This window comes from Necator americanus, chromosome V, assembly GCF_031761385.1.
Source record: "Necator americanus strain Aroian chromosome V, whole genome shotgun sequence".
Classification (NCBI taxonomy): Eukaryota; Metazoa; Nematoda; class Chromadorea; order Rhabditida; family Ancylostomatidae; genus Necator; species Necator americanus.
Window position 1 is genome coordinate 18383628 of NC_087375.1, and position 27363 is coordinate 18410990.

Genomic DNA, 27363 nt, shown 5'->3' on the forward strand with positions numbered 1-27363 from the left:
TACGAACTCAACTCAGGTCCGAGCTCGCTATGTTTTGCAGAGGGGCGATGAACGATCCAAAATTGAGATGGCCAGCAGTGTTGGCCGAAGCTGCAAAGCCGGAAATGGGGTTCCCATGCCCGCCGAGACTTTGCTAATCCCAAGAGGGGATAGCTACTTTCTGGAACCCAAATGGAACAACTATTGCATCGAGAAGAGGGTTGGAGAAAATTATCCACGACTTCTGCTGTGATCTCTTTTACAATCAGATGCACTTTCTTCGGCAGATACACCTGCGCTTTGCTGATGACATTCGTCGTGATAATAACCAAAGCCAAACAGAACAATGTTGACTGAATTCGAAGAAACGTATGGAAGCATCGGTCTTCGGCTGAATTTAAAAAAAAAAAACTATGCTCATGCAAGTCGGATAGGGCTCAAATGCCTCAGCGGAACGAGCACATCCGAATGCACCAGCTGCGTTTATCTGGAAAAGACAAAGAACGACTGTCTCGTGTTCACCTCTTCGAAACCACCCTACTTAACTTACGCCTGAGAAACCTGTGCACTTCGCAAGCAGGAAAGGGTACAGTCAATGTCATTCAAAGCTCAATCAAAAGTGGGTGCTAGGAGCATCCTGCTTCAAACATGCGAGTGACGGGATTCAGAGTCTTATCCTATGTCAGCGACCCAAGTTTAGATACACTGCAAATATGCCAAGAGAGGCAAAATAAGGTAGGCCGAGACGAGATGCGCTTCAAAGACAACCACTGGACCAGAGCCGTGAGCGACTGGGCTATTAAACGGACTAGAGGAAGATTGCAGACACAATGGTTAAACTTTTCCACAAAGTCATTCAGGGAAACGTTTTGCGTCATTAGCGTCCCATGCAAAAGGAGAAATGGGTGGCTCCTGCACTTTATCGAGACATGGAGGCCTTACTAGCGCCTGCTCGAGCAAATCTATGAACAACGGAAGACAAGGTGGTCAAAATAATCTTTACATTTTGAAAACATTGCACGAAGCATTAGTTTTAAAATAAAAAATTTTTTTCCTTAAGGAAAAAAAAAAAAAAAAAAAAAAAAATTTTTTTTCTCCTAACTTATTATATATGTAATATGGATTATATGTTCCAATATTGAGATTTGATCAGCAACCCAAGTACTGAGCTATGACGATGATTTGAAGGTTGTGACTTCGGACATACTAGACAATTTGTCAAAATAAATCGTATCGACTAACAATGCCATCATGGTATTTATTCCCAGTGGTGCTGTTTCCACTCATTAGAAACATTGCTGATAGGCGTTCGTCAGTTTTCATCTTATACACATAAATCCACGCTGTCAACGTCATTGCCATGTTCAACATAACCGGTCTCAGCAACTTTGACACCTGTAAGCAAGACAGAAGGATCTGACTATTTTTTGCTCTACAAGATCACTTACTTCTCCGAACTGAGCCAGCAGGCGGCATGTGAACCTCTCACATTGACATGTCTTCTTCATGTTCCGAGAAAAACGCACAAAAAGATCGACGACTGGTTGAGGCCAAGCACTTCGAAAAATCGCACATAACCGTCACTCGGTTACTGATGATAATCAGTATCAATCCTTCATGTCGAAAAGTCGTGAGTTACACATGTTAGTACAGGATACATGTAGTTCCCGATAATATCAATCATGTTATTATATGAGAATGGGCTTAATCGGTCACGTGTGGCTATGTATGTGAAGAAATCCCAAAAAGCAGTGAGACAGTGCCAATTACGTGAAATAGGTGTGCCGGCGCCCCAAAAGGAAACAGTCGGATCAGAGGGCAATGAATTTGTGCGCAGGTGCCAGAAAGCGCTAAAATGGAGTTAGACAGGTCCCACGATCCACAGTTGGTGCTTCAAAAAATACTGAGAGGATTCCCATGGCGCGTGTAACTGAAGTTAGTTTCGATTTCTACCACAAATGTGTATTGTCTCCTGTGTTGGAACGCTCCGCTGCATGACCTTGTAGAGGGTGTGTTTGACTTAATCAGCCGCTCGTAAAAACCTTCCTGCCACGGAGCATATGGCGTAATTATCTTCCACACAATTTCTTTTACGGCTATTGACTGCGCAAGCGAAGTGTCGTTGATCACAGGTTGTACAGCGTCATGGAGCATCAGATATAGTAGCAAGAAATCGGGTCCATTGTTGGATGTCATACTAGCTGGCTCTTCGAGCAAAAAATCTTCTCAACGCATGCAGGAGCTGATCTGTGGACATATCTGGTACTATTCGAGATGAACCAATCGCGTGGTTGTGCAGATTAGATTGATTCCGTAGACTTTCACCACTTCGTCAATGCGTTTGGTGGAAAGTGGTCCGAAGTTATCGATCCCAATGTGTTCAAATGGTTGTGTGCGTCGAACTCGTCGTCCTGGCAGGTCGTCCATGTCTGGGTAACTGTATGGGAGGTTGTTCATCGTCTGACAAGGAATGCAGTGTTGGATGATGGTACGCGCCATCTGACGTAATTTTGGTATCCAGAATCGTTACCTTACTCGGGCGTACGTTAGGAGAGGTACGTTTTTGTAGCGAGTAGCACTGGGTGACGAGTGTTGATTTAGAAGGTTAATGTTTCCTAATCACCTTTGCCATCGAAGAAGACCTTGACAGTCCTCTTAGAGTTTTAGTTGCTTCAAAACTTAAAGCTTCATAGGGGGAAGATTAACTTTCCGATGATCGCGGAGAAGAATACTTGTTGCACTTTCTCTTTTGAGAGCATTAATATATGGGAGTGACTCCATTGTTTCTATTTCTGAATTGTTTGTTTTGACTCGATCACGAAGTTCTGTGCTCACTTTAACGACTGTTGCCTTGATAAAGCGCATAACGTATACAACGACATTCGTTGAGTGAGCCGGCTGTGACGTTTCCAATCTAGAAAGTCGTAGGATGCTCCTTTCGTCTCGACCTTCATGAGGTAGATCTGATCTTCGTTGATGTCCTTTGGTAGGTTAAATAGTCTGCATTCTTTGAGCCAATCTTCTATATAACAACTCAGAAAGACAGGTCTTGTCCACAGACAGGATTCGAAATCCGTTTTTGTCAGTCCTTTTGTTGGGCAGTCCGCGGGACTCTCTCTAGTGTTGACGTATTCATACCGTACTGATGGGTCGAATTCATCAACCAGTTTCCGAATTTCGCAGACTGTTCTACACCGGAACTCCGGCTGAAATTTGGGCAGGCACTGCTGCTGTCCAGCTGGGAGCGATCTTAGAATCGGAGTAGATTGTCACGTCCTGGATGTTAGTGCGTTCCCTGATGGCTTTGTAAATTGAGTGTGCTAGTCGTACTACCATTATGAGCGCTTGAGCTCCAGCTTGGGCATAGTCGGATTCTCCTTGATAGAGTGAATTTTCGACTTTCCAGCGGTCAGATTGGATCCAGAAGCTAAAGCGACATAGGCGCATGTTGCCATACCATTTGTGCTTGCATCTGAGAATTCTTTTGAAGAACACCAGGAGCAATGGAAAGACATCGTTCGTGAGGTAGAACCGTACCCTAGTCATAGTCAGCGTTCCAGATCTGTTGGAGAAATCCCTTTCCATGAAACGTAATAGGTATTAACCATCCCAATAGATCATATACGACTGAAATCTGTTCGGAGATACTTCTCTTGGTAATCTTGTTCTTTGGTGGATATCTACAGACCAGATCAAGGTCATCAATCGAGCTCGACGGTATTCCCAAGATTTTTTTGCCTTGGATTCTTACTCAAGTCTTTCTCAGCTATTTGTTGTTGCAGATAATCGTCGTTTGATAGAAATTCTCTGAGATTCATCTTAATGTCTTCGGAAATCATCCTTGACTTCTTATAGAGCAGCAATGCGCCTTCCGTTGAATTCGACGTTAGAATGACATTGTCCACGTACGTGTTGATTTCGATTTCTCGAGCGATGTAGTTGTTCTGTGCATGGTTCTCCAAGTGGTACTTGATTTTCCCTGCCAGGAGAAACGGTGAGCATATGAGGCCAAACGTGACGCGGCTTAATCGATATGTCACCATTTTGCTTGGAATCACTGGTGAGTTCTGGTTTTTCAACCATAGGAACCGAGTAACGTCCCTATCCTGCAGATGATCTTGCGGGAATGCTTTTTCAACGTCGCTGGTGATCGCGATATTTCCAATTCTGAATCGTAGGAGAATGTCGCAAAGCCTAGGGAGCATTACAGATCCTGAATGAAGTACTTCATTGAGCGATGGGAAGTTCCCCGGTGCGCAAAAGCGTCGAAAACGAGTCGTAGTTTGGTAGTGCTTCTGTGTGGGGTTATGACAGCTCTGCGAGCCAGGTAGTGTACAACATCTCCATCAGATTTCATGGTTTCGTCAACCTCTTCTATGATTCTTTGGTTCAGCTGATTGTGAATCATCTCATGATATTGCTGAACTACTGAAGGTCTCGTTCTACTGCCATGAGAGACTGCAGTCGTAGCACCGCGAGTCCTATGTTGTCTGGGAGCTGCACAAATTCTTTTCCATATGAGGCCCATCTTGTTTTCGTTCGATCGTTTTCTCGAAGGTTTTTCAAACTGCTGTGTCTGTTATTTGGTCTTTTTTGGACAGTGGAGAAATCTTCTCAAGACTCTAGAGAGTCTTTGTTTGAAGAAGTTTTGAGGGTACTGACTGCCGTTCCATCGTTGATTTCATTCGATTCTATGTCGATGCCATTTTCACTAACTGTTGTGCCCTTGTTCGATCGACCCGCAACCAGGTAGCCCAGCTTCGAAAGGATGAAGCGTAGTCCAGGAGGTAGCATGTGTTGCAGTGCAAATTCGTTTTTGATCAGCGAAAATAGATCTGTACAACCAAATAGAATTTGAGGACGAATATCTTGTGAATGTGGACTAATGGAGAGCTGGATGCCGTCATCGCAAAGGAATCGTTTGTCCTCCAGGCAAAGGTTATTGCGCTGCAGCGTTTCCGTGATTTTTGCGATCATGGTTACGGTAAAGGTATGGAGGCCTCCGTTGGCGTCCCATATTTTCAGCACAGCGATTCTACACGTTTTCACTATCGGCGTGCTTGATCCAGAAGTGTTAATGGAGAGTTGCTTACAATCCACGTCTTTCAGTTGCAGTCGATCAGTCAGTTAGTTGCTGATGAACGATCTGTCAGCCCCTGTGTCAGGCATTACGTAGACTTTCTAGGGCTGTGGTTGCCGGGTTTACTTGGGTGTGCCAGCCTTCCACTCTCGTTCACGTTTAATATAACGATTTATTACAAGACGCGAAATTGACAACAAAGCGCTAGAGAAGTCAATGGGAGAACCGCTATCGTCCTCCTCATACAACACAAGTGCTCTCCCTAGACCATTACCAAAGCTCCGCCTATTAGAATGATGACGAAGCGTTGGGGACTACATGACGTGGGCCACAACACTCCCGGGGCGCAATAAAATGAAAACACCTGAACTAGTAAATGTGCCATTCTAGGTTAATATTGCACTGTAAGCCGTTTACCAATTAACAAATACAAGGAAAAGTGCAGACTATCAGATTACGCGAAATGATGCCCACGTGTTAGTTTTTTTTTGGTTGTGCCGCCCATTGACAGATGGTTTGCGGTCTCTGCAACTGGTTCTTTATTCGGCTCCTCTCTATTGACGTTAATGGAATTGAGCGAAAATTGAAAGGCATGTCAGCTTGTGACAGAGATAAGTGCACGTAATATGAAATGTACTTGAAGAAGAGATCATCACCGAAATGACAGAACTATGGCAGGCTGCTAATCAACCGAGAATTCTCAGCTGTTAGTGTAGCTTTTGTGAGTTGTGGACTGTGATTTCGCGCTTACATCATCAAGTACGAGTTAGCGAACAAATCTTGCATTGAACTTTCATGAGTTCTGGTAAGTGGGTTATAAAACCTGTCGTACTACGTAGAATATTTTTCTCATGTTTTGTATTCATGGCGCGAAAAAGTGAAACAAGGCTGAAGAGTGTTGAAGTACGTGTCAATATAACGTTCAAAGTCTAAAAGTCCTACAAAAAACATCAAAATGTTATCAACGAGCAAATCAATAGGATGTCTTAAGCGAGCAAATCAGGAGGAATCTTGTGTACTGGGGCGAAATGAACCTTAAAGAGACAAACGCTTACTATTCACACCTCGAACGCTTCTGTGGAGGACGCTCTGGTCTCGCTCTGACGGAACAAAGAATCGCATGATGTGGGCCGCCACAGGTGCGACATTTATGCTGACATTGGCCGTGGGCAGGAGCGAGGCAGTTGATGCACTTATTCAGGTGATCTAGCAATAGCATCACTGAATACAGTGCAACTGGAGGATCGATGACCGTCTTCATTGTTGTTTTCACAGAAAATACAGAAGAGGCGGGGTGGTAATTGGGCGAGAAGAGTGTCGATCTTGCTCTCTAGTGAAAGCAGTTTGTCCTCTATGTAGTGAAGGAGAGACGGTCTGGGCTACTGTTTCGTTGAGTCATTGACTGCTCTCTGGAGGCAAGCTTTGAGGGCGCCGCCAAGACATGCGAACAGTGTGCACAAAGCAGCTCGACGATTGCAGTAATCACTTTGATGAGGGCTACGATAACGGAAGGACCGAAAGCGTAGATCAAAAGAAAAACTATAGCGAAGGCTGCTATCACACTCAGTGATATTTTCCAATGCTGTACGAAAGCCATCATGAGCGGGCTCATATCTGGGATTGAGAAGCCGTCCCACAAGCTGCCATTCACCTTTTTACTTGCGCTATCAAAAATTTCGTTGTCCGTCATACTGCTATGATACAGTAATTTTCCCGCTAGAAGAATATCGTGCGTTTGTGCCCCACACTGATATCGAGCAGCGATCTTGTGCATGCGCGTGGTTGTTTCCGAGCTTGAGATGGTTTGCTTCACTTTTTGTTGAGCACTTGAGGAGAAATGTTTGATGTGAGCAGTCTAGTGCCAATTCACGAGGCTTTTCGGAGTAGCAGTAGACGGTTGTTTTGGCCGCCTCTGTGCAACTGTAGCAGCCTGTGACGTTCGTTGCATTTATGGTGCAGGAAGGATCTATGGCTATCAAATCATTTGAATTTCTTTTCGGGAAGTAATTGCCACCGTTACTTCTGCTTCATGGGAGTCGATCGAAACTGTGTCTGCTGCTGAAATATTGTAGTGCACTGTGGAGAGCGGTAGAACCGCAGTAGAATTTCGCATTGCTCTGAAAGTGTGTTGAGGGCATAGACATCGGGCTGCATTCGAATTCGTTGAACATGCGCACATGATTCTGTTTCTACATGAGTTGAATCTCCGCAAAGCAGCGTCTGCGCTAGGGCATTCGACTGCCACTTTGAACCTATCGTCTAGAATCATGTGAGTTTTCAGCGATTCTGCAAACCTTCTGTTGGCGGCAGCCGCAAAGAGGTACTGCAGAGAGAAAACTCCCATGTTCCATCCAGTCACATTCTGCTGGACGTAAGGATAGAGTTGAACAGATTGAGATGTTTCTTTGCCAGCGGATGTGGGTCGAACTCTCAAGTGAACCTCGGGGCTCCATGAAGGACACCTGTATATTTGGTATACAACGTTATCGAGAGGCATGTGAGCAACTCGATAAAACAGACATCCTGCAAGCGGAAGACCTAGGCATCCACATATGATACCTCCACATGTCTCGCTGCATTTAGAGTAGCCGGGATATACTTCTGCTTCACGCAGTTCGGGAACGCTATCATTTGCTCGAAGATTGAAACACGTGTCCCCAAGACAGGAGCCCATGAAAGGGCATCGTTTTTTAGAAAATACTCTTGGCGACGTGTCTCTTGAGAAGAGCGTTTCTTTGTTGCACTTATGACGTGTCCTCTCCAGACTTATTTCAAGGTTCCCGATGGTTTGATTTCGGTATTTTAGATACACGCATACCTCTCTGTGAAGCTTATTGAATAGAAATTCTCGCTCATACTCGATCGTGCACATATTTGAATCGTTACAAACAAGCTCCGTGCTGTGACGCGTATGGGGGTGTTGACAAGCGTGAGTTTCTGAGGGCACTGTTGTTAGAGCAAGTAGCGCAACCACAACGAACTTTGATGGTCGCATGTCCACATGAGTGCGAACCGCTGGACTCTGGTTGCGCAATTTCGTTATGGGATGGGTGCTGCACTTCGGTACTATTTTCTTCACGACCATGGAGCACAATACCACGAGAAGTATTGCTGTCGCTACAATGCAGACTGCTGTGAAAATGGCTCCAAAGGGCCAGCAATGAGGATTCCCTAGCAACGACAAAGTGAATATCGTTTTGTCGTCACAGAACTTGCTACGCCGGCACATTTTGCCTTGCCGTCCACTGGCTTCAGCATGACTGTGAAGTGTCACGTTCACATGACTATGGTGAGCTGATGGGGGTAGTACAAATGTACTGGTGTCATTGACGGTTCGGTTACGGCAGGCATCATTGAGGCAGAGTGTGTATGTATCAGAAGGTGGTTTCACCGAGACTTTCCCTTCTGCACATAGTATGTGCGATGCGTTGCTCGTGTGGGCCAAAGCCAGAACGAGAAGTGGGTATAGGAATCTCGTCGCTATGGTATTTGAGGTAGCTACTATGTGAGAATGTGAGAGCTCCTCTTCATTGGGAAATTCGTCATGGTACTTTTTGTTTTGCTTCGCCTTTCTGGGAGGAAGAATTCTTGTCGGCAGCTGCTGCTGTTTTTGGCCTGTGGATCTTTTGTTGCCATCATTCTCATATATCTTGCTGCTTATTTCGAGAGGAGTAAGTTTCGAAATAGGTCGCTGGATAGTTTTACCTGATGAAGTAAGGACTTTAGCTGTCCGGATCAGTCCATCTGAACTTTTGACAAATTCGACGACTCGGCCAAAAGGCCAATTACTTCTAGTTACAATTCCATCTTGCTGTATGAGCACGATTTCTCCTATCTCTGGCTGCGAGCGCGATGTATTTTTCTGCTGTTTATGCACAGCTTTGTGCGCGTCCCGCAACTCGGTTAGGTACTCATTGTGCCATCTGTTCCAGAAGGAGTTCGCAACCTCCTCTGCAAATTTAAGTGCTTCTTTCGCCTGTTCGACAGTATCTATTGTAGCATCATTGTAGGTGGGATCATCTAGCTCTTGTTACTGGTTTCAGGTAAGGCGAATTTGAGGTTGCCTTGGAGGAAGTCTACGGGTCGTAGAGGTATACTGGATATGTCCTGTGGATCAAGGACTGTTAGCGGACGGGTGTTAACCACCGCTTCTATACATGTCAGCACTGTCAACAATTTGGTGTATGTTAACCTTTTGCGACCAATGGTCTTGTTGAGACATCTTTTCACGGTTCCGACGAGTCGCTCCCAGACACCTCCAATCCATGGTGATGCCGGAGGATTGAAAACTCATTTGGTACCTTTTGTTGCCGAGTAGGACATTACCGAGTGTCGGTTATCTTAGCTTCGCTGGAACAGCGTGTCTATTACTTTGACTCCTAGCACAAAAGTTTGTGCCACAATCGGATCTGATGATGTTTGGCACTCCTCTGCGGTTTATGAAGCGCAAGAAGCTGTCGAGGAAGGCAGATGCTCTCTACAAGCTCGAGGTGAACCGCTCGTGTCGTAAGGCATGTATACAGGGCAATGTAGACTTTACCGTCGGCGTCGGTTGTAAATGGGCCTAGATAGTCACAGCCCACATTTTGGAATGTCTTCGAAATAACGCTCCGGTCTCCAGGTAATGGGGCCATGTCCGGTTTCGCGAAGGGTAGACCTTGTTCTTTTCTGCATAGCGTACATTTGTGAAGAATCGACCGAATTTTCGTCGAAGGTTTGGGGATCCAAAACTGCATTCTTATTAAAGACAACGTATGTTGCCGTCCGCAATGCATGTTGGTGTCGTGCATCTCGTTCACTATGAGGCGTACCTACTCAGAATCGTTGGGAATGTAGATGGGTTGTTTGGTGTCACGTGGGAAGGCAGCATTTTCAGCCTTGATTGAACCCTAATTAGATGGTTCTCGTCACAGAAAATCCTCTTGTCTTTGTGCTTTGATTGTAGAACGTTGATGTCTATGTGTTCTACTTCTTTGCGGAGTATTATGTTTTCACTGAGCTTCATCTCTTCCGCTGTTATTTCTCTGCTGGAGTCGAAACAGCGTACAATTTCTGTAGTGATGTGTTTGTTTCTGCGCACACTCACCAAAAAAACCCAGCGAGAAAGCGCCTTCATAGCACGCGTGAGTGTTTTTAACGCGTGTGAGTAATGTCTGGAGCGCCTCAAGTCCATGATGCCGTCGGACTTCGCCACGTGCGCTTTGAGTGCAGGTGCGCAGGTCTCTGAGTCTCTCATTAGCCCTCGATTTTCTTCTTCCGCTAGCCATGGACTCATCACTCATTGGCTCGACTGGCCACTTTGTTCTCGGCAGTGAAAACCACGGCGGACCTGTAAGCCAGGAGCTGTTTTCAAATTGCTCTTTCGAAGTTGGTCGTGTTGCCAAGTCAGCGAGATTTTTCTCTGAGTCTGTGTGGAAGTACTCCACCGATATTGCGAGGTCTCAGATGGACTGTTAGATTTTTCGAATTCTGTCAACCTGATTTTCTACAAATAGAGGAAGTTTGCGTGAAGACTGCCTCCATGCGAGAGCAATTTTGCTGTCGCTTACTATGTGGACGTATTTTAAACGATGACGGTATTTTGTGACTATGGTCTTTGCTAGGCGTACAGATATCAGGATAGCTAAAAGTTCCAGTCTTGGAATAGGAAGTTGCCTCTGTTGTGGAACGAGCAAGAAGAACGACACGAGAAAATGACACGAAAGCATTGTTTTGGCGCACAACAAGCCTTTCGTGTCATTTTCCGGCGGATGGGATACGTAACTGCAGCATGATATGACCACCTGACTTGCGTCTTCGAAAACCCAGAGTGTAGCATTCCCAGTGTCTTTGCTGTTGCTACCAATACTGCGTGGGATCGTGACGACGGTACCTGAGATGTCCAAGCACAATTCGTTCCATTCGTGCAAGAATTCAGGATCGAGTGGCTTGTTCCAGCCTGCTTTCAGCATCACAGCGTCTCTCATTAGCATTCTTGCTCTGAGCGATAACGGTGCAGCAAGGCCAAGGAGGTCGTACAATTTATATACCTCACTTACAAGCTTTCGTTTTGTCATGTGCCTTTTGGGCAAAAATGGAATCGTAAGGGATAGGCGGTCAGTGATGGTGTCGTATTTTACATCTAACAGTTTGTTGGGCTTTGCCATACACCTGGCTTGTTGAGGTATGCCGGCATTCACTTCTGTCGAGTTGCTACTGAACTCTCTTAGATTCATGCCAATGTTGGCGAACAATGCTCTGGAGCTCTCAATCTTGGCTAGAGCTTCCTGTATTGTGCTAGCATTGAGGAAAACGTTGTCAACGTAAATGTTGTCTAGAATTTCCTTGGCTAGTGGCAGATCGCTGTTCGTGAGAAATGCTGTTAGTGACATGTTTAGAACGCTTGGTGAAGATCTTATTCCAAACGGAAGAGGTATGAAACGGTAGTGTGCGATGTTGTCGTGGGTAGGAGGCTTGTCTGGGTCCGTCAGCCATACAAACCGTAGAAGGTCGCGGTGTTCAGGAATGATCCTTATTTGTGTGAATGCTGCCTGGATATCCCCAGCAACGAGGATGCTACACCAGCGGCATGTCATGAGTATGTCTTGAATCTTATTGACGAAGCTTTCCCCTGTATGCACTACGTCATTCAGTGGGGGTTTTCCACTTGATTTCGACGAGGCATCAAATACGATTCGCAAGGGTGTGGGTTTTTCGCTTCTCCACACTCCTGTGTGCGGAATATAGTATGTGATGTTGTCAAGAGAGCTTTGCTCTGGGGATGGGACTTCCTCGATTACGTCGTTGCTCTTGTATTCGTCAAGAATTTTTATGTACCATGTCCTTTGTTCTGGATGACTGACATGAAACTTGAAGAGAGAACGCAGTCTTGAGACTGCGACTTTGAAGTTGCTGTCCAACTCGACAACGTTATCCTTCAATGGAAGGGGCGCGACAATTCTTCCGTCTTCGATCATGATTCGCTTTGCGTAGCTATCCAGGTAGTCGTACGCTGTGTCATCTTTTCTGTACTCATCTGTGGAAATCCCCATACCCTCCAACTCGTACATTTGTCGGAGCTCTTGCTTGACATCAGCAAGTGTTTCGGGGCAAGCTACCACTACATGTTCAGCTAGGAGTGTCTGCCCGACTGTGTCGGATTTTCCGAACAAGGCAGGCCCGAACACTGTGTTTTGAGCCAAAAGACCGGATGGCAGCTTTGTCGGAGGTGAGTCTAGCATTACAATGTTCTCGTATGCCTCGACCCCTATCAAAATATGGGGTTTGATCAGTTCTCCGTTTGTTGCCGTGTTGGAGAGGAATATATTGTTTCTCTTGAGAAACTGCACATCGGAACATGTAAGAGCGGCTGACGGAAACGCTTTTGTCAATACTGGCTTGGTACCGAGAGTCAGAGATACACTCTCACCAAATCTTGTTCTGAACTCTGCGGTCACCTTTTGTGCTATATACGTTTCCTCGATACCTCCGATACCATACATCGTGCATTGATATGGCTCGCTGTGCACGAGTGCAAGGTTGTCGGCCAGGGTCGCTTCTATCAAATTGCATTGAGCCCCCGAATCTAGAAAGAGAAGAACGTTTTCGTAGGCGCCCGTCTTATTGTTTTTCACTTGTGCCTCTACCGTCATGAGGACCAGCTGTTTCTGATGGCTATCTTCTTTGGCTAGATTGGAAGAACTTATCAGGGACTGTGACTCGTTTCTTTGCTCTGCAGCTGGCTGTCCTTCGCTCGCAACCATGCTGCTGGATTGATTACGGTAATTGTTTTTATGCCGTTTCTCTTTTTCCTGGCTGTTTGCGTGATCACTCAGCTGTTCCTTCGACCTGGACACTTCCTCAGGTGTTACGGGCGTTCGCCTGTCGGTGTCCATGGTGCAGAGCGTAGTATGATGATCCCGATTACAATTGGAACAGTTTTGTCGCGTGCAATCTCGACTTCTGCGTTCTTTTGAGAAGCACTTCCAACACACCTGTTGTCCTCTCAGCGCTTGCCTGCGATCAAGTGGTAATCTTACTGCGCGGCAGTTCTCGCTTTGGTGGTTTGTTCGCTGACAAAATATGCAATTTACAGTTCTGCTCACATTTGCGCGCGTAAGCTGCTCTGAGGTGTCCACACGTCGATGTGACGACGTGAGCGAAGAGTATCGATTTTCGAATAAGGCTCTAGAGGAGACATTATCTTGAAGTTCTTCCAACAAAGTGCCCACGGTTAGTCTTGATCCACTTGTGATTGTCTTCATACAGTCTTTGATGATTTCGTACGAAAATTTTGCTAGAATTGTGTCAATCCATAGAGGGTCATGCTTTTTCCGAATGTCATAGCCAGTGGCTATCATTTGGAAAACAAGGTCTTTCACCTGATCCAGGGTTGCTACGCAGCTAGCTGCTCTTGAAGTTGCTTGAGGTATGTTCATGAGCCTTTGCACTATCTTCGACCCGTTGTTTCCTTTGTTACCGTACTTTTTCTGCAGTACATCGACAATAAGTCTGTAGTTGAAGCTACGCATAGGTATACTCCTTATTGCCTGCTGAGCCTTTCCTCTGATTGAGTCCTTTAGGTAGAGTATTTTCTCGAGGTCATTCAGCTGCGAATTCTGATCAATTATTAGGGAGAACGTACCCCAGAACTCCTCCCAAGATTCGTTTTGACCATCGAAATGGGGCAGCTTGAGTTGTGGGTACTTCACTCTGAGTGCTGGCGACAGCTCAAGATGTTGCTCTGCACTAGTGTGATAGGTTGTTGGATTCTGTGCTGAACGTTTTTGATCAGCGTTTGATAGTAGGCTGCATGGATCAAGGTCTTCATATTCATCATCTTCACAAGACTGCAAGCCTATTTCGCTTTGGTTGGGATCTTGTGAGTGCAGGTTTTTCAGATCTATAATGGCGACTTGTGTGCTTATTTCATGCAGTCTGGTTTCAGCGCCACTACCATGCATTCTCCGTCTTGCATGAGAACGCGAAAGTTTGCTTTTTGCTTCAACTCTTCCATCTCTGAGAGCATTTCCTTTTTCTCAGGCTTAGTTGCCTCTTTGTAGGTCTGCATGATAGATTGATAGACTTCCTTCAGCGCGGTAAGCTTTTTCTCAACGTTGTCAAGCGCAATTTGCAGCTCACACCTTCTTTGTTCGCAGTAGACGCGAAGTGCTTGCTCCTCTGAGGGAGGTTGATTTGGCCCAGCGGTCTCCTTACAGAGTTCTACCACTGACTTTAGGCCGCTGTACTCGTCTTCGAGACTTTGTAACAAGAGCGTGATTTTGCTCGTTTTGCTAGGGTTGAGGTAAGATGCTCGTTTTTCGGAATCAGCGGTTCTTGACCTTAATATGAGGGAGAACAGGCTGATTTGTGTGCTGCCACGCGGGCTAACTGAAGGTATCGGCCGATGCACCAGAAAAAATTGTGCCAGCCTTCGACTCTCGTTCACGTTTAATATAACGATTTATTACAAGTCGCGAAATTGACAACAAAGCGCTAGAGAAGTCAATGGGAGGACCGCTACCGTCCTCCTCACACAACACAAGTGCTTTCCCTAGACCATTACCAAAGCTCCGCCTATTAGAATGATGACGAAGCGTTGGGGACTACGTGACGTGGGCCACAACATTGTGCTTGTCTTACCATAATCAGGGGTTCTGCGATGTCGTTGACGAGCAAGACTGTGTCCGACTTCGGATTCTCGATGTTCGTTTAGCCAAAAACGTATGAAGTCCGGCTTTAGCCGGACTTCATACGTTTTTGGCATAGTTCAGACTGGTTACAAATAACGCGATAAAAGTTGCGAAGGGGATAAAGTGGAAAACAAGTTATTTTAATGCAAACAGCTACCTAAAATTTTGATCTTCTCAAAAAATCAACTTACTGTCAGTACCATTAACTCTGAACACGAGAAATTTTTGTGTTATTATTTTATATAAAAGATAAGGTCATTTATCAATTAGCTCGCACATACTCCGTTGATGGGAACTGTGATCTTATACCGTACTGTCAGTCGATGGTGTGGTGCGGTGTAGCGCTGTTTTCACTGAGGCAATCAATGATCAATCCCTTCCAGAAGTGAGATTTCTCCATTTAGCGTTAAAGACTTTAAAAAAACAAAGTTCCCATTCAACCATGATGAATTTTCTTACTATTACTCAAAAAAGCAATCTCGATGCTGTTGTAAAGATAAAGAAAAGACATCTACGGCCAGAAACAGGGATAGAATTAGTGCAAAGTAGGCTCCGTGAGTCTCCGAATAACGACGCTAAAAGTGAATTTCATGCAACGGAACTTTTGCAGTGTAACTCTCCTTGTTTTTTTTTTTTATCGAACGTAGTTGAGAAAAATGCTTATTTGTTCCTCGGATTTTTTTTAACAAGAGAGTACCTTTTGAGAATAACAAAACACTTTTAAAGATTATAATTCGCACTTAACGGTTTTCTTTGATGCCCTATCAAAATACAACTCCAAATTTTGTATCCGCGCTTTCCTAATCTGCAGCGAGAAAAAATGCGAAATCGTGGATGTTCTGCAGCATGTCAAATCTGTATGACTTCGAACAAAGTTCTATAACAGCTCAGGTCGTAGTTACCAGAAATCAATTCAGCTGACTATTTTTTTTATAGAAGATCATTTTCGCTATTAGAACATATTTTTACTTTTTTCTGTTGATTGGTTCTCTCAAAAGTTAGATGGGAAGTAGTTGAAAAATTTTCTGAAATTCTCAATTTTTCCTCAAGCTTCTCAGCTTACAAAAAACCAGAACGTTTCTAAAGAAGTTGACTAAAACGTTTTGTAAAGCAAATCTTTCAATACAAAACGTACTTCTGTCATTTGTCGCCCTTTCTGCAACCCGTTATTCATCTTTACTTCTACCAACCAAAATGCAACCAGTTTTGCAGTCATTTCCAATCAGGGCCTATATTAACCGCTAAAATTACCTCTAAATTACATTCAAATGCGGTTAATAATGCTATCAGTACAATCTCCTAGTCCTCCCTTCTTGAAACCTCAGATATGGGAAATGTATTTATGTTTTCTTGTTATGCCAACGAGGTTCTGGTTAAACTTTATTATTGGCTTGACGTTTCGAGAAATTCGTGCTTGTAAAAGGCCTGAAAATGGTCCAACGTTCTTGGCTACCTGCAGAGTTCACAGCCGCGCGGGCGGCGGCATCTCGGCCGGCTGTTTTGTGGTTACTGAGCGCGTGATTGTGGGCGCGCAATAACCGTCAAGTGCAGACCCGTGCGGGCGGCGCCGCCCGCGCGGCTGTGAACTCTGCAGGCAGCCTTTGATGGCATGCATATCCCATCAAAAGTTCCTCTTCTCCTTGCCAATCCTCGATGACGTTTTTAAGGCATCACCCCACCAAATCTAGGGTGATGCGGATTTCAGGTGGAGAGTTCGTATACAGGGTTGTAGATTATGGAGAGGAGGGTGATTCCGTCCATTTGTTCCTAAATGCCGTAAAAAACGGCCCGGAGGATGCGGCGCGTGCACAAGGCTGGCGCGTTCCAATCGAACTCGTTGTAGAAAATAGCGTGCCAGAGCGCTCGAAGCCGCATCTTCGGGCAGTTTTTTGCGACAATTAGGAAGAAATAGACGGAATCGCTCTTCTCTCCATAATCTACGACTCCGTATAAGCATAACCCACCTGAAACCCGCACCACCCCAGATTCGTGGGGTAATGCCTTTATGTACATTACGCAGAAACTCCAAACGTGAAAGCAATCTGCTCAGACTCACCGACTAGCAAGGCTGGTGAACCACCGCGCTCTTAAAGATTGTCATAAAAGTGGAGGAGATCTACGCACTTTGCAATATCCTTAAGTACTGATCTTAAGATAACGTTAAGAAATCTTATAGCTCACTGAGTGTTACAAACGGCAAGAATTCATTTGTAACTGGTAAGCACTCATTTTTGTTATTCATGGCTAGATTCCTGACCGAAATCCAGAATGCTTCCAATGCCTTACAAAAAATTTCACAGGGGATAGAGAACGGAAGGGATCACTAGAACTAGCCATAAGCATAGCTAGTTAAAACGGTTAGACGAGGTCAAAATCTAACACCCAATCTCGAACTACAAACAAGACAGTGAAGATCCCATGCGAAGGTAGAGTTCCTTTGTGCATCCCCTTCGTCTCTAACTCCTTAACAGCCGCTATACACCGGAGTCGCAGTTTCAAGATGATGTATTGATTTGTGATGATGCATTGGTGAACATCGCAACGATCACAGCATCAAGCGACAGTTAGTTCACAATAGATTCTACGATAGGTAATGTGTGTCAGAGTGTTATGTGGTTTGTCCATTCGGTAAGGCTGGAGATTGCACGAAAATCGGAGTTATCCACCAAATAGAATGTTTAACGTGGAACGCCATTCATATTAGAGAAAGTGGACGGATGCTGCACCTACGCATCAAGGATCATTAAGATGGTAAAACCTCTGCGATAAAAATGAGAGGCATGATGGAAATAAGAATGAAATAAAATGCACGATATTAGCGCACGAGAAGGAAATATCTGCTACGAAGGCATTGGAAGCATTCTGGATTTCCGTCAGGAACCCAGCCATGAATAACAAAAACGAGTGTTTATCAATTACCAATGAATTCTTGCAGTTCGTAGCAGTCTGTGAGTTATAAGATTGTCCGCCATGCAGTTCTTCAGCGTTACCCAGACATCAGTATTTAAGGATACTGCACCGTGCGTAGATGTCATTCGCTTTGGTGACAATCTTTAACAGCGCGGTGGTTCACCAGCCCCGCTAGTCTGTGAGACTAATCGGTCTGCTTTCCTTTTGAAGATCTTGCGTATTGTACTTGGAACAATCTCGAGACTTGGCAAGGGGAGAGGAGGAGTTTGATTGGATATGCATAGCATCAAAGACCTCGAACCATTTTCAGGAATTTGATAAAGACGTGTTTGTCGAAATGTCATGCCTATGATAAAGTTTCACCTTAATCTCGATGGCATAACCAGAAAACGTAAGTACGCTGTCAATATTGAAAAATTGCCGAAAATCTTCTTCTCGATAAGTTCCTTCCGCTTCGCAAAAATCAAGACATCATCGGGCATCGGGTGCGGGACAAAAGGTACCCGTGAAAACCGGCTGATCGCTCCTGTCCTCCTTTCAGCACCGCACTCCTCCGCCTAATTACGGCTGCCCCTCCACGACCGCCTGAGATCACCTACACCCCGCCTCCCTCGCTCTCTAATCAACGCCGCACGCGATATTCGCGACGAGACGAAGCGGTGGATAGTGCGAATTTAGAAAGGAGGGGGAGTGAAAAACGAATTGCCACGGCGAATTCTGATGTACGGATATAGTAAACTAAGCGCGTATTATTGGGAATAAAAGAGAAGAAGTAGATCCTTCTATCCAATGTAACTTTACATAAGTAAAAATTATCTCAAAAAGATGTTCCAGGGAAAAGAATAACATGCATATATTTCCACACATCTCATAATTTAACACATTTCATGTCCCAAGTCTTCTATATAAACTAGCAGTACATAAGTATGTTTTTGTCACGATGCCGTTCAGCGAATTCGTGTTCAACTTCAACTGCAGCAGCTATAATAACAGCAACTTTATGCGCTTATTACTTTGCATACATTCTTTAAACTTCTTTCTACATTTTACCTTTTCAAATTTTACTTATATATAATCTTTATATAGAGCGCATGTCAAATATTTCAGCACTTGCTTGAACGTTTTATACAGTTTTATATAATAGAACTTTGTATGATTCTTCAAACAGCGTTTTATCGCTCCGTTTCTATCTATTTTCTGCATAAAATCAATATGACAGGTTAGGCGTATTAGCGAACAGAGATCTTTGTATCTTCGAAATATACCTTTAGGTACAGTGTATGTCTGCGAGGCATTATTCGCGTCTCGTTAATCGTTGGATGCCAGTTTTATCCAGCTAGATAAACAAAAAGAAATCCTTAGAAAGCGAAGAAAAAAGTAAAGAAGATAGCATAACACCGATCAGTGGGACATTTTTTGAAACATCTCTTGCATTCCCAGAGATGAATGAGTGCTTTTCACCTAACAAGTCGAGACAGGATAATTTCATTTTTCACTCACATTTCAAAATGGCATGTCCCTTATACAAACCTCTTTCATTCTTTCCTTCTTTTACATTAACTTAGAAGCACACTTTATGTAGACCTTCGAACAACATCTAATACCAGATACTTTCCTTTCCGTTCGATTTTAAAAGCGCATCATAAGAGCTGTAGACGCGGCGAAAAAATCGTCGTAAAAGCGGTAGACGCGGCGAAATGGGGGCCGAGGGTGGCGTGGACGGGGCTTCATGAAGACGTAGCACAAGAGGAGCAATCAGGCTACTGTAGCGATTATGACGGTATGAGGAGATGCGCGGTGCAATTAACGACGCTCATTAGCCTCCTGGATACACGGCGGCACATCATACGGGTATCTCTTGACCGTTCCCCTCGGGCATCGTCATCAAGCTATTCATCGTCTGTAACCACTGCAATAATTGTTCGTAGGAAGTAGGAAGTAGTGTGAGAATGTTTTCAGAATGCGTTCTGCATCGGTGTTAGTCGTTTTTAAGGTCGAGGGTCGAAACTCCTTCTGGATTTCACCATTTTGCAAAATTGGAAAAATCCCAGAGGGAATCGAACTCTTGACCGTTCGTTTTCATTGTCAGCAAGTAAAATTGTGTGAAGATAGAGGGAAATAGTATGAAAATGGCTTCATAACGCGTTCACAGTTGTTTTTTTCCATTTCCCAAAAATAGTGATGCCGGCAGAGATCGAACCCTCGAACTTTCGTTATCACTGTCAAAAGAAAGCTTGTTTTGTCGGATAAACGCTGAGAACTTCCTCCTCTTTTCAGCTCATAGTTTTATAGTTATATATATATATATATATATATATAACCATATATATATATACATATATATATACATTATATATATACATTATATATATATATATATATATATATATATATATATATATATATATAGGGTCGTGTCCTATCACCACGCTTGACTCTGCGTTAGCATCTTATCTGGTTATATGCACTCCCCTTTCCATCCACTTTCCCCCAATAGGACGCGCACCGCGACCATAAGAAAAATAGGCACTACGGTTTGTGCTTCTTCAAAATAAAGTACAGAAAATACACTCTTTACAGAAGCTTCAAAGAAATATACAGAATTACTGGAGGTAGTTTTCAAGTAGGTTTTCGCCAACTATACGCTTAACCCTCTTGAAAGGCATGGATTTGTTACAGCCAAACACTCCCCTGGCTTAAATAGAAGACTAGACAGTAATTCTGTATATTTCTTTGAAGCTTCTGTAAAGAGTGTATTTTCTGTACTTTATTTTGAAGAAGTACAAACCGTAGTGCCTATTTTTCTTATGGTCGCGGTGTGCGTCCTATTGGGGGAAAGTGGATGGAAAGGGGAGTGCATATAACCAGATAAGATGCTAACGCAGAGTCAAGCGTGGTGATAGGACACGACCCTCTCGAATACAACTTCCTAGCCTTTCTTAAATTTTGAGGGGACAAAGATTAAAATTTTCCGAGTTTTTTTTTGGATTTGTCCCATGTAAATTTTGAGAGAACCAGACGGTCCAGAAAGGTGAAATTCTGCACATAGGGGTTTTCTTAGACCTTCCCTGCGAATATATGGGTGATCTTTCAAAACGCCGCCCCATTTTTTAGAACGAAAAAATCCCTAAAATCCCTATTTTCGCTCACGCGCCGAAAAGAGTGATTTTGAATAAAATAGAATAACTCGAAGTAACTTAGAGCAAAGCAAAACATCTCCCAGTGTGTTGTAGCCGAGGATTTTCTGTAACAGATGCTGCATCAAACGCTCTTTAGGGCCTCGCCGTTTCTTCGAATTTTTGATGGGACAGATGGGAAAAGTGCCATTGTTCCCCATCAAAAATGCCATTTTTCCCATCTCTTTCCCATCAAAATTCCAAAAAGACTAGGAGGCGAAAAAATACAGCAAAATGACCTTTTCTAGGGCAAATCTTCTTCTCCTAGAAGCTACGTTTTCTTTTAGTCCTCTTATGATGAAGTTATTCGCGATCTCCCAGACCTAACAGTGAACGGTGTGCACAGAATCTGAGTTTTTTTGGTAATTAAATTTTGTTAAATTTACTTTTAAACTGTTGTTAACTGCGTGAAATTAAGCCGTGTTTCTTACGGCGTCTTCTGTTGCAATGAGCACCCACTGCGCCCCGCCCCGCCTGCAATTCGTCGAGAACCCATACGGACGAATCGCCGGCGGGACGGGGCACAAACGTTCCGCATTGCAACAGAAGTCGTCGACAGAACAGCGCTCCGGTCGTCCGCTTACACTGTATAGCCAATACCCGGCTGAAACCCGTACCACTCCACATTCGTTGGGGTGATGCCTTTAAAGAAAGCAATGAAAGGAAATCAGATATTGTATTAGCAATAAGGAGCGTTTTTAGTTTTAGTGATATTAATAGCAACAGGTCAATTAATCCAAATATGACCACTTTCAACATAGGGCTAAACATACAACTAATTTCTCCGAGTTCCAATCCCCCTCAACCCTGTCTTCATTCTGGAAGACAGTCAGTGGCTGCGCTGCAGTGATACGCTCGCAGTCAATTTGAGTATTCGAAAACTGCGCAGCTTTCAACGCAACAGATTATCTCATACTGTGTGAGTATAGGATAATTGTAATTTGGCTTTTATCCGGAATGCAAGGTAGAAAGCTTTATTCTGGTCGAAGCTTTGGTTAAGTAAGCAAGTCTTTATGTAGCGAAAAAAAAAACGCCACATCTCTTTGTTTGAAAACTTTTCGTTATCGTTCAGTCCCTACCGAAGATATCGCGATAACCGCAACCCAGTGATAGTTCTACTACAGTAGCCTACGGGACGTACCTCTCGGGACCCAGAATTCTCAAGTATATTGCTGTCTGAAATCCGCTGGCTTTGATGCGTGCTGTTTTTCTCCGACAGATTTACAGTAGACATAGGCTATGGCAGGAACCTCGCCTGGGTCTACATGCAACTTGAAAGTCACGCACTAGCTGCGCTTCAACTGTACGCTTCGGCTGCCGGCATAGTTCACAGCCGCACGGGCGGCGCCGCCCACACGAGTCTGCACTTGATGGTTATTGAGCACCCGCAATCGCGCGCTTAATAACTTAAAGGCATCACCCCACGAATCTGAGATGGTGCAGATTTCAGGTAGAGTATTCGTATACGGGATGGGAGACTATGGAGAGGAAAGTGATTCCGTCCATTTCTTGCTAATTGCCGTAAAAAACGGCCCGGAAGATGCAGCGCCGCATAAGACTGGCGCGCTCCAATCGAACCTCTTGTGCAAAATGGTGCGCCAACACGAATGAAGTCGTATCTTCCGGGTCGTTTTTTTACGGCAATTAGGAAGAAATGGACGGAATCACCCCCCTCTCCATAGTCTCCCATCCTGTACACGAATACTCCACCTGAAATCTGCACCACTTCAGATTCGTGGGGTGATGCCTTTTCACCTCCTAGGCTCTCTGCAGAGTTTACGGATGGGAACCCTAAACATGGAAAGTGTTCATGGCAGTGTTCGGTCGATAACCACCGAACGCCAGTGGTAGGTGGTTATCGACCGAACACTGCCGTGCGACAACGCGGATGTGGATAATCACCGATTTTCAGCGGCATACGCGCGCTACGCCATCGCTCCAGTGAACTCTGTTGGAAGCCGCTGCGCCCTGTAGGCGCTTGCACCAGAAATCCGAGGATTTCAGTCGGACCTTAGCAACCGTTGTGCAACTCGGAGAATTCCTTAGAACACGGGATTAATGTTGCTGGAATTCTTTGCAACATTAAAACGGCAAGGGAAAGTGTAGTTGGGGAGGCATTCAGTGGCGTACTTATTTCTCGACGCTCTAACTTACTTTTTTCTCTTAGAAAGTTTGGTTCACATGTCAGAGATCCTCCAAGAGTAATGCTTAGGTCTTAAAGCCCCCGCTGATTTAATTATTTACTTTGGTGACGGTCTGAATTTTCGCACATGTCCAACCATAATTTTTGAACAGGTTAGTCACCCAAGCATGTTCAAACTTGTCGCTAGTTGTCATTTGCCGCCAAGAAAAGACCATTATTGCATGTGTATGCATCTTTTTCTTTGCGTCCCTTCTTGATTTCCTTGTTTGTGTGTTTACCGCTTCAGGTTTATTTACCAGTTTATCGATCTATTCCCAAACGTAAGCACCCGAACATCTGTCAATCAATAAGAGAAATCAAATTGCTTGCTTATCCCACAAGATTTGAGTGTGCGAGATTCGTGCGATGTCCTTAGTATATTTGTCCAAACAAATACTGCCAACTTTTTCAGCTGCTACTTTTTTCAAGGTCCCTGTCATTTGAGTTTTTTCGTTTTGGGGTTTAGTTTCCTTCTCTTACCTTTGCTCTTTGTTTGCGTTGAAATTTAATTGTTAATTGAGTCTGGCAGTAATTTTTGTTGCGTCTCATCTGACCACTGACTTGGAAAGATGTGCTTTGTATAAAATACCTCATAAGCATGTTTCAGCACTTCCGTAACCAGTCGGCTTCTATCTATACCGTTATGTTTCATCCCGTCATTGTACTGAAGAATGCAGCCGATTTGGCGAGCGTAATTGCTAGTTTATTGTGAGTTTTCTAAGTATACGACCAAGATTAACAATTTCTTCTTTTTATTGTATGCAACCCAAAGTTCTAGCTCGAAGAATCGAGATTCTCGCCGATCGCGTGAGAAACTGCGAACCATTAGAAGGAGAAGAAATGGAGTGTCTCTCGCTAACAATCGTCCCAAAATGCGTGTATCATCAATTGTCTCGTCATCGAGGACTAGTTCTATTTTTGGTATATATATTTTTTAATTGCTAATTGTGGGTACCAAATCAATGTTCGAGAAATGAAAACAGTGGTTTTGCTTTTCTCCGCTTGACCCTTTATTTGAACAACTTTCAAATTGTTCTTTACATAGTGTCTCTGACATAGCTTGAGCGCGACAGAAGTATCTATATGTAGGGTGATAATTAGCCCCACATACTAGAATTTTACTACGTACTCTCTGAAAGTAACCGACCATGCATTACCCAAAAAATCCATGTTGTCGCTGAGATGTAGGCCAAAAGGGATATTTGTCATGATCTGGACAAAGGCGCCGTTCATTTTGTTGATGTATCCTTGTGTTTTTGATCATGATAGTTAGGACTTTTGACTAAGGATCTGTTCAAACTGCAAAGCAGGATACTATTCAGAGTCTTTTCAAGGGGTTAGAATCCGTGGTTTAATATGGCGTGGCTGATATGTATAGAGTCGAAATGTTCTAGCTGTGCGTTTTGTGACCGCACCTAGTTTTTTTTCATTACCGCACCTAGTTTTTCTTCTTTACCGCACCTTTTTTAACTTAATTTAGTGAAGGTATAATGACTCAATCATCAGATGCTATTAATATGCTTCAAGTCTTCCTTCAGAAGGTACCTCACCGAGTACGAGTACGGTTGGATCAATTAGTAATGAGAACACGCATTCCTTTGAGAACAGCGATGCGGCCAATGCAAATGTGGAGGATGGTCTTAACGAAGACACCTTGTCACTTCGAACACTGCCTATTTCAAATGGTATCGTTCTCTAGCACTTCTGCACGTAGGCAATTAAGATGAAATATTTACAACTTTTTATATAGGTTCCACATTCTCTTCTTTATAGGCAGCCTGCCACGAAACTGACGTTGTTGGGTTCTCAGAACAAATAGATAGGAGTAGGGGCGCAGCTCGCGAATATGAGCGTGATCACTTTTAATTCCTACCATACATGCGATACTCGGACCGATGCTCCGACCCCCTTCACTTTAGGACGGTTGCCGAAGGGAACCCCTTCACTTCTGGAGGGTTGGCGATGGATCCTCATCACTTCAGCTGCACTCTATGAGCTGGACCTCCTTCATCTGGGGAGGGTCCGGTTCCTCCCTATCGCACCATAATTCCTACTCGTAATTCAGATGGTGTGTGACACAGCCTTGGCTGTACCCATTTTTCCAACGACGCAACTTACTACGTATAGTAGAACGATGGCAACCCGCAACTCATCTGCAATTGTGCAGGTTGGGAGGTTATTTAAGTTCCATTAGATGAATTGCAGACGCAGGACGACGACCGAAATGCTAGCGTTGTAACTCCTAATAGGTTGCATCGTAGGAAGGCCGGCACAGTCGAGGCTCTTTTCCACCCCTTCTTCTGGGTTACTAGCTGAGTTGAGCATAATGACGCTCAGAGTCGTGTCCTACATCATTATCTATTGGTGGGAATATCTTGATACTGTCAATTTTATGTGTGCCTAAAATTTGGTGTCGTTGTGTTTTTATAGACTTATTGCCACCTTAAATTCTAAAGCTCGCTCCGTTCTCAAGAAAAAAGTCTTATTTTTATCTTTGCTTTATTGTTAATCTCTTGGGCTGCCACCAAAATCCTCGAGGAGTATAGAACCTACAGATTCGAAATTCTGCAAGCCTATGCAGATTTCTTGGCTTGGTGTAACGCAGTCGTTTAGAGGTCCGTTGTTAACACACGGTCGAAGGTTCGAAACCACCCTAGTGTAAACAAAGCCTTTCATCCCTCCGGGGTCGATTAATTGCCATCAGAATTGTCTGAGAGGATAAAACCACTGACTAGAACTTGGTCACAGAAAACACGTCTAAACGGTGCTGTTTTACGTCTTAAGGCACGTGTACGTTTCATTTTTTTTTGTTTCATTTTAGGTGGATGAGGTATCAGAGCTGTATCCTTTGTGGGTGTTGTTGGAATGTGTTGTGGAACAGTAGAGAGGGTTTCGTAAGCATTCTGCTCCTTCTTTTGTGTCGAGGACTGCTCTTCAGCGGTCTCTGTGCAAGACATCTTTTTCAGCTTGGTTATTAGATCTTGAAGCACAGGTGATTTTTGTTTTATTTGAACGTTCGCTCCAAACGAGCGGTGTATTCTTGGCAAACCGGGCGGTTTTCTGGGAGATACACTTGGGATTATTCTTGGTGGCGGATACAAGCCAACGACGTTTGGATTTCTCAAGACTATTGCGGTTTCTTCTTCTTTCTTCGATTCTTTTTTAGAGTTCTCCTTTTTCGTAGTTGTTGGACGAAAAATATCTGAATCAAACGGGCAGATCATGTTCACCCACTCGCAGCCGTGTAGCCTACCCGAGATTCCCTCAGTGGACCTCGCTAACACGCGCGCAAGCACAGAAGGACGATTTGGCAGTGTTCGGAAGCCTTATCTACAAGGTGTGGAGAGTGTCGGTGTTGGTATTGAGAAGAAAATCACTGCGAGTGTCCACATTTCACTGACACCACTTGGGAATCATCATCTGGACCTGAAACGAAGAGCAGCCCAACACTCTCCCGAGTATCATCGACGCTGTCATCAGACTCACTTGTGGCCTTGTTTCCGTTTGATTCAGATATTTTTCGTCCAACAACTATGAAAGAAGGGAACTCTAAAAAAGAATCGAAGAAAAAAGAAAAAACCGCAATAGCCCCGAGAAATCCAAACATCGTTGTCTTGTATCCTCCACCAAGAATAATCCCAAGTGCAGAAAACCGCCCTGTTTGCCAAGAATCCACAGCTCGTTTGGAGCGAACGTTCAAACAAACCAAAATCACCTGTGGTTCAAGATCTAATAAACAAGCTGAAAAAGATGTCTTGCACAGAGACCGCTAAAGAGAAGTCCTCGACACAAAAGAAGGAGCAGACTCCACTTGACATCATCCGATGGCGCCCGCAAGTCACTGCATTGGCCGACACGCGTTCCAAACCTCAACGATTAGTTCCAGTAAAACGCGTTGGCGCATCCCAAGTGGATTGATATGCCAGTGACTTTATCCTATATACTTAGGCTAAAATTTCTTTGCCGGGACCTCAACGTCACAAGTAGCATTTGTAAGAAATCGGAGAGGTGATGAGACTCCTTGTACAGGGTAAAAGTGACAAGCCCTTCCTACATAGTTCGTGCATGCTGTGAATAACTGCAGTAAAAGTAGCAAAATACTGAACGTTATAGGCAACATGTGTCGTTGAACTCGGTCTCCGGCCACAATACATTCGCATTCTGGTAATCTGTGTTTTAATAACATTACTTGGTACCTGTAGAATTTTCAAAACTGTCTTTTTTGTCTCTCGTTTTTACTGTACACCCTCAAGGGATGAATTATTCGGAGCTTAAAGGCATCACCCCACGAATCTGGGGTGGTACGGGTTTCAAGCAGGTAATACTTATACAGGGTCGTAGATTGTGGGGAATAGGGTGAATCCG

At 44.2% G+C, this 27363-nt stretch overlaps 6 protein-coding genes across 8 annotated transcripts in view; 1 reads left to right on the plus strand and 5 right to left on the minus strand.

Moving 5' to 3' along the window:
* Window positions 1-1487, minus strand: part of RB195_014332 (uncharacterized protein) — a gene marked incomplete at both ends in the record, with an annotated part of 11863 nt that extends 10376 nt beyond the window's left edge. Inside the window, 2 exons of the mRNA XM_064204548.1 lie at window positions 1222-1374; window positions 1428-1487. Of these exons, the coding sequence (XP_064060429.1) occupies window positions 1222-1374; window positions 1428-1487 (213 nt within the window). The remainder of the gene's footprint in view (window positions 1-1221; window positions 1375-1427) is intronic.
* A 1681-nt stretch (window positions 1488-3168) lies between these two features.
* Window positions 3169-3426, minus strand: RB195_014333 (uncharacterized protein; the record flags this gene model as incomplete). The annotated part of the gene is made up of 1 exon (XM_064204549.1): window positions 3169-3426. One exon carries the CDS (start codon window positions 3424-3426, stop codon window positions 3169-3171), a length of 258 nt encoding a protein of 85 aa, XP_064060430.1.
* A 254-nt stretch (window positions 3427-3680) lies between these two features.
* Window positions 3681-4184, minus strand: RB195_014334 (uncharacterized protein; the record flags this gene model as incomplete). The annotated part of the gene is made up of 1 exon (XM_064204550.1): window positions 3681-4184. One exon carries the CDS (start codon window positions 4182-4184, stop codon window positions 3681-3683), a length of 504 nt encoding a protein of 167 aa, XP_064060431.1.
* A 409-nt stretch (window positions 4185-4593) lies between these two features.
* Window positions 4594-4956, minus strand: RB195_014335 (uncharacterized protein; the record flags this gene model as incomplete). Its single annotated transcript, XM_064204551.1, has 1 exon — window positions 4594-4956. The coding sequence occupies one exon, from the start codon at window positions 4954-4956 to the stop codon at window positions 4594-4596; it is 363 nt and encodes a 120-aa protein (XP_064060432.1).
* A 2078-nt stretch (window positions 4957-7034) lies between these two features.
* RB195_014336 (uncharacterized protein) lies at window positions 7035-18122 on the minus strand (the record flags this gene model as incomplete). 2 transcript variants are annotated; one of them, XM_064204553.1, is made up of 7 exons in its annotated part: window positions 7035-9010; window positions 9600-9727; window positions 9875-9936; window positions 10609-13887; window positions 13995-14379; window positions 14477-14591; window positions 14681-14804. In XM_064204553.1, the coding sequence occupies 7 exons, from the start codon at window positions 14802-14804 to the stop codon at window positions 7035-7037; spliced, it is 6069 nt and encodes a 2022-aa protein (XP_064060434.1). The 2 variants fall into 2 exon arrangements, with proteins under 2 accessions (XP_064060434.1, XP_064060433.1); XM_064204552.1 differs by lacking the exons at window positions 14477-14591; window positions 14681-14804 and adding an exon at window positions 18004-18122 and having other exon boundaries at window positions 7035-9079; window positions 9875-9948; window positions 10537-13887.
* A 5474-nt stretch (window positions 18123-23596) lies between these two features.
* The window catches only part of RB195_014337 (uncharacterized protein), a gene marked incomplete at both ends in the record, with an annotated part of 61929 nt that continues 58162 nt past the window's right edge, over window positions 23597-27363 (plus strand). Inside the window, 3 exons of one of the 2 annotated variants that reach the window (XM_064204554.1) lie at window positions 23597-23706; window positions 23777-23919; window positions 24537-24683. In XM_064204554.1, the coding sequence (XP_064060435.1) occupies window positions 23597-23706; window positions 23777-23919; window positions 24537-24683 (400 nt within the window). The remainder of the gene's footprint in view (window positions 23707-23776; window positions 23920-24536; window positions 24684-27363) is intronic. The other variant, XM_064204556.1, reaches the window with a different exon arrangement.